Source organism: Suncus etruscus, chromosome 18 (assembly GCF_024139225.1).
Source record: "Suncus etruscus isolate mSunEtr1 chromosome 18, mSunEtr1.pri.cur, whole genome shotgun sequence".
Classification (NCBI taxonomy): Eukaryota; Metazoa; Chordata; class Mammalia; order Eulipotyphla; family Soricidae; genus Suncus; species Suncus etruscus.
The window spans coordinates 34,570,299-34,580,663 of NC_064865.1; the positions used below are offsets into that span (position 1 = coordinate 34,570,299).

Here is a 10,365-nt window from a genome sequence, read left to right on the forward strand (position 1 = left end):
GGGGACCATATGGGACGCCGGGGGATGGAACCGCGATCCGTCCTAGGCTAGTGCTAGCAAGGCAGACACCTTACCTCTAGCGCCACCGTGCCGGCCCCGTCTTTCTACTCTTTAGGTTTCTGACTGCTATGTACTTTCTCCTCTTTGCAGTAGTTCCCTTTTTCCGGAATGCTTCTCTTCTAAATCTTCATTTGCTCATCTGTTCACTACTACTTGCCTTTCAGTTCTCAAGGTAGTTACCTCTCAGAGGGCTTTCCTAACCACTGTGTTGGTTTTCTTGGGGGGTGGTTGTCGTTTTTGTTGTTTTGCAGAGGTAGGGCCTGGGGAGTGGTGCAAGGAACATGGTTTGGGCCATACCCAGCAGAGCTCAAGTTTATTCCTGCCTCTGTACTCTGTACTCAGGGGCCAGTGTTTGGGCCCTGAGGGTTCTCGGCCCCTGTGTCTCTGGCCTTAAACACTGTGTTTAAACCAGTTTCCTTATCACATGACTGTATTTCTTTATAGCACTACTTAGTAGTTTCTTCTTCAGTGTATCTTTTTTCTACCTTACCTTGCTAGAATGTAAGTTCCATGATCACCAGTACTGCATCTGACTTGTTTGCCACCATGTCCCTACTACCTCGGTCAGCACCCAGCATGTAGGAAACACTCAATAAAAACTAATTATATTTTTTATAGGGGCCACATCTAGCAATGCGGGAAGGTGGGAGAACATGATGCTCCCAGTGACACTCAACCCAAAGGAGCAGGCCCAGCAGTTCCATGTATGAGCCTGGTGGTGCTCAGGAGCTACCAAAGGCACCTCCAGGATTGTATTGCCAAGGATTGTATTTAGGGTCTCCCACATACTAAGTATGTGTTCTACCTTGCAGCAGATCCCTGGATTATCAATAAAGAGTTATTAAATGGAAGGTGGATAAATAACAACAAAGTAGAGCAGGATAGTGTGCCTCTTTTGGTCTGCACTTCACAGGGTCAGCAGATATAACTAGACATTAGGATTGGATACGAGCTGATTTCAAGATTAGTTCTAGTGGGGCTGGAGCAATAGCACAATGGGTTTGCCTTGCACATGGACAACCTGGGTCCAATCCCTAACATCCCATATGGCCCCTTGAGCCTTCCAGAAGTAATTTCTGAGGGCAGAGCCAGGAGTAACCCCTGAGCCCATCCGGGTGTGGTCCCACAAAATAAAAACAAACAATAAAAGATTAGTTCCAGAAATAGGATTGAAGATAAGTTTACTTTGGCTTTATTTATTGGGATCTGTTTTAGATTTAAGGTTCAGGGTAAGTTCAAGTTGTGATGTGGGCTGTAGTTACATTTAGATCAAGGCAATTATATCTCAAGTCAGATTTTAAAATTTCTGACTCAAGCTCAAGTTTGAGTCTAATATCATTTCAGCCTATTGGAAGCCTCAGAGATTTCATTATTTTTTCCACAGAGACCACTTTAGAGACAATATTGCTCTTTGAGTTTGGGGCATAAATTATCATCTCTCCCACCCAGGGAAAGCCCCAAACCAACTGCTGGCCTCCCCAAGAAAGAAACCAAATTTCACACAACCTCTGAAACTGAGATTGAAACCAAGATTGGCCCATCTCAAGGATTATCGTTCAGCATGCTGCAAAGACCCGTGATAATTCTTGGCCCAGTTCTTGCCCTTCTTCTGTCTCTCTTGTCTCCTCTCACACATCCTCACTTCCCCTTTTTGTCCCTCAGTACCCCAGTCTTCCTCTCTGACTTAAGTTTTTCTCTTTCTGTTTCTCGCCATTAGTTGCAACATCAGTTTATAATTTGTATATAGCTGAGATCATTCAGGCGATCAGCTCGTACCAAAAGAGAAGCAGAAGAGGTCAGCAGAAATAAAGTGGGCCAGAGAAATACGGCAAGGATCAAGGACAAACATAATGAGATGCCAAGATACAGACCAGAATATTTAAAAGAGGTGCCTGTGAACCTCTGCTTCCCCTCCATCTCATCAGCCTGACCTGATTTTGATTTTGCCCAGATGTGCCTCATTTCCATCTAGCCACTGCTTTGATACAAACACAGCTTCTCACCTCCTTTTTGAGTTTTTGCAAAATAACTGATATCTGCACTTCTGATTTCCCCTCCATACACCAGTCTACTCTTCTGTAATTTCTAGACTTCTTTAGAATTTTTTTGTAAGGAAGGCACACCTGGCAATGCTCAAGGGTTTCACCTTGCTCTGTAATCAGGAATTATTCCTGGCAGCATTTGGGGATCACATAGGATGCCAGGGAGTGAATTCAGATCAACTGTGTAAAAGGCAAGTGCCCTACTTGCTGTATTATCACTCTGGCCCTTAGAATTCTTTTTCTCATATGCCTATCTGGGAGGAACCCTCTCAATATTTTTTAGTTTTTATCATAATTAAAATTAAATCCAAGCCTTTTATTTTTTTTTTTGTTTGTTTTGGGGCCATACCCAGCAGTGCTCAGGGATTTACTCCTGAATCTGCACTCAGAAATCACTCTTGGCAAGCTCGGGGGACTAGATGAGATGCCAGGGATCTGGGTTGGCCGCATACAAGGCAAATGCCTTACCCACTGTGTTATTGTTTCAGCCCTGCTTTTCTTAACTTTAAATCCCTCAGTATGTCAGTTAACTTCTCAAGCTTCATCTCTACCCCTTATATCAATCACAACTGCATATTAGTACACTGCACACTTTTTGTGTTTGTGTGTTGGTGCTGGGAATCAAACCCAGGGTCTCCTACATGAAATGCAAATAACTTTGAGCTATATCCCCCAGGCCCATGCTTTTTATTCTTATTTTTAAATCTTTAGTCTTTGTACCTAGTTTCCTCCATCTGGAATGCTCTTCACCATTTTCTTTGTCTCAATACTTAATGCCTGAATCACCTCTTCCTCAGGTCAAGTTTAATGATTTTTTTTTTCCTGTGGGCTTCTATAAAACCACTTTCACAAAACTAATCATATTTTGGTGGGGCACACCTGGTGGTGCTCAGGGCTTACTCCTGACTCTGGCCTCAGGGATTACTTCTCCTGGTGGGCTCAGGGGATCTTATGTGGTGCCAGGGATCGAGCCCAGGTTAGCTGTGTGCAGGGCAGGAACCCTACCTGCTGTACTATCACTATGACCCCACTAATCATATTTTATTTTTGTCTTATAAGTAATTTATAAGTCTCCCACTCTAGTTCTCTAACTCTCAGAGGTTAAGGGCTACTTTTCTCATCTGTATTCTCAATGCCTTGTATAAGATGCCCCATAGAAAATAGGGGAAAAAAAAGAAAAGAAATGAGAGGTAGAAAGAAATTATCTTTAGAAACATTGCTTCTTTGGGTGCTAGGAGTCTAACCTGGAACCTCATACATGTGAGACAAGTTGCTCTCCTGCCCACTCAAATCCCTAGCCCCACATTGCTTTTTTTTTAACCTGCAAGCTACAAGCCAAGTGAAAACTAGTCTATATTTAAAAAAAAAATGCTTATGCCTGTGTTATTTGCATTAATTAAAAACTAGAAGCAAAGTAAATGCCCATCAAAAAATGAGTATATTCACACAATATAATGTAGTTAAGATACACTAATAAAATATACTAATCCATGCAAAGACATGAATAAATCTCCTGAACATAATGTTGAATGAAAGAACCCAGTTTATGAGGCCGGAGAGAGTACAATAGGTAAGGTGTTTGCCTTGCAGACAGCCCACCAGGATCAGCATCCCATATAGTCTCCCGTGCGCTGCCATGAGTAGTTCCTGAGTGCAGAGCCAGGAATAAACCCTGGATATGGCCTAAACCTTCCACCCCAATTCAAATATGTGTATTTGGGTTTTCATGTATTTAGTATTTGGTTTGGAGGAGTTGGGGCCACACCCACTGGTGCTTATGGAATACTCCCAGTTCACTGCTTGAGGGTCACTCCTGTTGGTGCTTGTGTGGCCATGGGTGTTGGGGATCAAGCCTAGACCTCCTGTGTACAAAGTGATCTATCTCTTGGCTTTGTAATTGCACTTATATGAAGTTCAAAAGCAAGAAGAATTAAACCATGGTGATAGAGATCAGATAGTGGTTGACTATCTTTGGAGGGTATCAATTGGGAGGGGGTATAAGAAACTTCTGGGAACCTGAAAACATGTTGACCTGGGCAATGCTACATAGTTAGGAACAGATGAAAGAGTTTATCAGTCTTTAAACTTAAGAAATGTATACCTCACTGTACCTAACCTACATGTCAATAAAAGAGGAAAATTTTGATGATTTCTGTTGTTTGTTTTGGGACCACACCAACTGTGCTCAGGTGCTACTCCTAGATCAGTGCTCAGATGACTGTGCAATGCCAAAAATCAAAACTGTTCTCCCTTCTTACAAAGCATGTACTCCTGCTCAGTGAACACTTTCTCAGCTAAAGTTTTGATGATTTTATCTTTTTGTTAATTGGTTTTGGGGCCACACCTGGTGGTGCTTAGAGGTTACTTCTGGCTCTGCACTCGTGAATCACTCCTGGTGGGCTGGGAGTGCTGATAATTGAACCCTGGTCAATCCAATGCAAGGCAATTGCCTACCCACTGTGCTCTCACTCTTGTCCTCATGGTGATTTTAATTTTTTTGTATTTTAGGCCATAGTCTGAAGTTCTCAGGGCTTACTCCTGACCCTGCACTCAGTGAATCAATAATTTCTGACAGGGATCAGGATTCCATATGGGGTACTGATCAAACTTAAGTCAGCCTGATACAAGGCAAGCACCCTACCTACTACATTATCTCTGGCCCCAAATTCTTGATGATTTTAAACTAAGAGTGTTGGCTGCGCAAATGAAACTTTAAAAATAGTTCTTAAACTGTCTCTTCCCAACTCTAAGTGACTAAGTGACCTTTCATGCTCCAGCTGTAGAGTATTCTGAACCCTCCTAATGGAGAGTTTTGTCTATATATTTGTTTCCTTTCACTTTGGGGGGCATGGAAGACTGCTCAAGGATATTTCTGACTCTGCTCTGGGAGCACTCCTGGCTATGCTAAACCAAACCATGTTTGGTGCTGGTGATTTGAACCAGGATGGGCAAAGTGTAAGGTATGTGCCTTATCCCATACTATCTTTTCTTTTTCTGTGTTAGGAACCACACCCAAAGCCTTGCTTATGCACAACAAGCACTCTGTCACTGAACTACCTGCCTGCCCCTGCTAAATAATGAAAGTGAACAACTTTGATCCTAGAACATGGTATTTTTCTGGGCTTATATCAACCTGATCTGTGGGTCCACCGAAGGTTGGGATGAGGAGAAAACAGCCCTTCAGGGCTGTGATGAGTACTCTCATCCCCCTGAGCATAGGGTCACAGCCCTGAGGAAGGAACTAGAACCTTAATCTTCCAAGTCAGGACATAGAAGAGAGCAAGAAGGGCCCGTGAACTTTTCCTCCAGGATGGACAGTGTCGGGAACCAAAGTGGGGATAAAATGGCACCCTATTGAGGGATGGGGAGCATACCCAGCAATGCTCAGGGTTCTGCGCTCAGGTGGACTCAGGACCACATAGAATGCTGAAGATCAAGTCATGTTGGCCACATGCCAAATAAAACTTCACTATTGGTCTGGCTCTAGAATTTATAGAATGGCACTTTTTTATAAGAAACCTGTCAGATGACCTGGAAAAGACATGTACTAGGCAAGTGACTTGGCCATTTAGGACAGGGACAGGGACACAAGAGGAGGAAATGACCCAAAGCAGCCCGCCACCAGCTAAGGTGCAGAGGTGTTCCAGGTAACTGCTCTTCAGGGAACTGGCCTCCAGCCCACACCCCAGCTGCACCCCCTTCTCCCTGAATTAACTGTCCCCTTTCTGGAACTCCTAAGCAGCCCCTGCTCCCTCCCCACGGTTGCCCTGACCCCACTCCCTTTCCCAGAAACTCAGTGGTCTCTGCCCCCAGCCTGTGGTTCTTTCCTAGGCCTCAGCCTTTTCCTGCCTTCCACTGAAGTTGCAGCACTGGCTAAGCCCTGGGGGCTTCCCCATGCCCCAGCACCGGCCCAGAACCCGCCCGCCGCCTGCCACGCTGCCACTGCCGCTTCCTCTATAAAGGGACCCAGGCGTCCGGGGCCCAGCAGCCCCGCACAGCAGGTAAGACTCTGAGACTCTGCACCAACTCCAGGGGCTGCCCAGGAGCCGGGCGCTCCTTCCCTGGGGCGCCAGTGCCTCTGCCTGCACCTCCCACCCGCCAGGGCCCTGGAGTGGGGTGTGTCTGTTGGGTTCCCTTCTCTCTGACCTTCCCCCCACCCACCCCCAGTCACCTTTTCTCTGTCTCTGTCTCTCTCACATTCTGTTTCTGCCCTGATCCTCTCTGTTCCCTCCGGTCTCTGTTTCTCTTTCACTCTTCCCCTCAACTCGGGGTTCCCCTGATTGCATCTGCATCCCTTCTTGTCTGTCACCCGTGTGTGTCTGTCTCTCAGGGCTGCTGCTCCATAGACTGGAGGCTCATCTCCTGCCACTCACGGTCGAAAGTCCCCGCAGGTTCTCCCCATGACTGCACTTGGACATCTCTACCTCCTGAGAGCATGCGGGGGCGCTCCCCTCCTCTTCATTCTGGGGCTGCTGCTAGCCCTACCACCTGAAGCGCAGGTGAGATGGCAGAATGGGGGTGAGGTGGGGAAAGGAGCGGTATAGCTTTGAGTGTGGAATCCCTGAGGATTCCCTGAGGGCTTAGAGCCCCCACAACTCTCTTCTTTCCTAGGGGCTCCCTGATGTTGGCCTTTCACCCTCTGATGCCAGAACTGCCCATCAGCATCTCCAGAAGCACTTCACCCAACACACTTTCAAACCTGCTGCTCACCTTGTTGGTAAACATCTGACTGCCCTTCCCACTCTGCACCCCAGCTTTCTTCCTACCCTGCCTTCAGGGATCCAAGCATCCAACCCATCCTTCCCCCATTTTCCAAAGCAGCAGTTTTGCATTTCCATCTGCCTGTCCTCTCAGAAACCAGCCTCCGTGGCAGCTGAGACCTCTGTTCCCCACCCTTGTAGGAGACCCCAGTACCCAGAAATCCCTTTGCTGGCGAGCAAACACAGATCGTGCCTTCCTCCACCACGGCTTCTCTCTGAGCAACAATTCCCTCCTGGTCCCCAGCAGTGGTCTCTACTTCATCTACTCCCAAGTGGTCTTCTCTGGGGAAGGCTGCCATACCAAGACCAGCCCGCTCTACCTCACTCACGAAGTGCGGCTCTTCTCAGCACAGTACCCCATTCATGTACCTCTGCTCAGCACCCAGAAGTCTGTGTGCCCTGGGCCTCGGGGGCCTTGGATGCACTCCATGTACCAGGCGGCTGTGTTCCTACTCAGCCAGGGAGACCAGCTGTCCACCCACACAGATGGCCTAGCTCACCTGCTCCTAAGCCCAAGCAGTGTCTTCTTTGGGGCCTTTGCTCTATAGAAGAATCCAGAAAGATAGAAAGAAAATAGATTTCAGGAACTGTTCCCAATTGTGTCTCCATTCTGACCATTCAAAGGTCACCACACCTTTCCTTTGACTGGTCCCGCAGTCTCAAGTCTTCCATACTCACGTCACCTGGAGCTTCCAGTGAAGGAATTCTTGGCACCCCAGGGCACCACACCTCCCTGAACCACCCCGGATGCTCAACTGAGGATTTCATGTCAGCCTAGAAAGTCCTGCCCCCGGCTTTCCATCTGCACCCCACTTCTAGAGGGCCTCACCCTGGATGTGGAGGAGCAAACACACAGGGGAGCCAGGGTGACTGACTGCAGGCATGGAGGGGGATTATTTATGAAGGGAACATTTTAAATTATTTATTTATGGAGGATGAAATAAAGGGAATATTAGAGAGATATCAGAAAACAGAAATTATAGGCCCAAGAGGGGAGTAGGAAGGCACCAATACAAGGATGAAAGGGAAAGAGAAAAAAGTGGGTCTGAGAAAACTAGGGTGTCTATAAGGAACCAAAAGGCTCGATGGGCCTCACTGCTTGACTAGACATCCCCTGAGGAGACATCTGTACCCTTGGTGAAGCTCAATAAACTTCTGTTCTCTGAAATACTGTCTGCCTGCATCTGTGTCTGTGGGGAAGGGATTTCCAGGGTCTTTCTGAAGAATGGAGAGAGAAGTGTGGTCTATAAAAAGATAGACACTAAGACGCTCTGGGCAAAGGGAGCAAACTCAGGGGACAGGGCAGCCGGTCACTGCTGAGAACTAAAGAAAAAGCAGAGGAGCCAATGAACTTTGGAGGTCCAGGTTCTGGAGAAATAGGACCAAAGGCCATAAGCTCATTATATGGAGGGTCTGCGGATTGGGGACTATAAGAGGCCCCTGAGGGGAAGTGGCCACACCACATAGTGTTCAGAATGGGAAACCCCTGAAAGGCAAGACCATGAAAGGACCCTGGGGGGATTGGGAACCTCTCTAAGTTAGGGAGTGAGGGACACAGGGGACACTTGAAGAGACATGGTACCACACAGGGTCTCTGAGGGATGCACTTCCTACAAGAATCAGGGCTGGGGCCAGAGCAATAGCACAGCAGTAGGGCATTTGCTTTGCACATGGCTGACCCAGGACAGATTTGGGTTTGATCCCATTGTCCCATATGGACCCCCATGCCTGCCAGGAGCAACTTCTTTTTTTTTTTGTTTGTTTGTTTTTAGTCCACATCCGTTTGACGCTCAGGGGTTACTCCTGGCTATGTGCTCAGAAATCGCCCTTGGCTTGGGGGGACCATATGGGATGCCAGGGGATCGAACCGCGGTCCTGATCCTTGGCTAGCGCTTGCAAGGCAGGCACCTTACCTCTAGCGCCACCTTCCCCGGCCCCAGGAGCAACTTCTGAGCACACAGCCAGGTGTAACCCCTGAGTATCACCGGATGTGGCAACCAGAGACATTGTTGGAGGGAATTAAACACTGCTGAAGGGACTGGTGTTGGAACATTTTATACCTGAAATCAAATAATGAATAACTTTATAACTTTGTAATTCATGACAATTCAATTTAAAAAAAATTTTAACTCAGGGGCTAGAGCAATAGCACAATGGTAGGGCATTTGCCTCACACGCTGCCAAACTGGGACGGACCCAGGTTCAATCCCCAGCATTCCATGTGATCCCCTGACCCTGCCAGGAGCGATTTCTGAGCACAGAGCCAGGTGTAACCCCTGAGCATCTCTGGGTGTGGCCCCCCAAAACAAAACAAAACAAAATAATTTTAATTTAAAAAAAATCAGGGGCCCGGAGAGATAGCACAGCAGTGTTTGCCTCGCAAGCAGCCGATCCAGGACCAAAGGTGGTTGGTTCGAATCCCGGTGTCCCATATGGTCCCTCGTGCCTTCCAGGAGCTATTTCTGAGCAGACAGCCAGGAGTAACCCCTGAGCTTCCTTGGGTGTGGCCTAAAAACCAAAAAATAAAAAAATAAAAAATAAATCAGGGCTTCTTGGGAGCCTCCCCTTGGGGGCCAAGACTGAAAATAGGCCTGAATGCTGGTCAAAATGAAAGAAGAAGGTCTGTCCTAGTGGGGTGCATGAATTTCCAGAGTTGTTTCACTCCTTCTGGGGTTGTCCCAGACTTGTTCCTGCAGCCAACTCTCCCAGCCCTTTCAGAGGCCTCCTCTATGCCCCCAGCTTCAAGTTCCCCTTCCTCCAGTGCCTTAACCCCCAGCTCAGAGACATATCTTAGGATCAGTACAACCATCCCCCCATGTTTTTTGTGATCAAGGACTCAGCATTCTGAAATCCTTCCTAGTGTCACTTCTTATCTTCCAAGATTCCCGTTTGAAAATCAGAAGGAAACAGACCACAGATCTGATTCCCCTGCAAACACACACACACACACACACACACACACACACACACACACACACACACACACACACACAAATGAAGACAAAAGGAATTGAGGAAGGGGCAGAGGAACTGGGGTCCAGCCTTCAGAGTTATAAATATGCAGCTGAAACTAACCCAGCAAGCACCCCTCAGAATCTGGGTGGGGAGGGGTGAAAATGATCCTTGAAAGCTGGGTGTCCCCAACTTTCCAAACCCTCACCCCCGTGATGGAGAAGAAACCAAGACCAAAGGTGCAGAGCCCACTACCAACCGCTTCCTCCAGATGAGCTCATGGGTTTCTCCACCAAGGAAGTTTTCCGCTGGTTGAATAAGAGCCTTTCCCCGCCCTCCTCTGCCCCACAGGCGCATATAAACGCAGCTGTTTGCACACCCAGCTTGCAGAAGCTCCCTCAGCGAGGACACCAGGGGACCAGTCAGGAGAAAGAGAAGCAACTCCAGACCCTCCCTGGAAATAATCTCCCGAACAACACAACCTTGGACAAGCGGCTAGACAATCTCTCCCTCACTGCCTCAGGGCTCCACCATCTCTTAGTTGAATTTGC

General features: G+C 47.6%; 1 protein-coding gene across 1 annotated transcript; it reads left to right on the forward strand.

The window, feature by feature from the left end:
- Positions 1–6,495: 6,495 nt before the first annotated feature.
- On the forward strand, positions 6,496–7,410 carry LTA (lymphotoxin alpha). Its single transcript, XM_049765179.1, has 3 exons — positions 6,496–6,601; positions 6,714–6,819; positions 7,004–7,410. The coding sequence occupies exons 1-3, from the start codon at positions 6,503–6,505 to the stop codon at positions 7,408–7,410; spliced, it is 612 nt and encodes a 203-aa protein (XP_049621136.1). The 5' UTR covers positions 6,496–6,502.
- Positions 7,411–10,365: the final 2,955 nt, after the last annotated feature.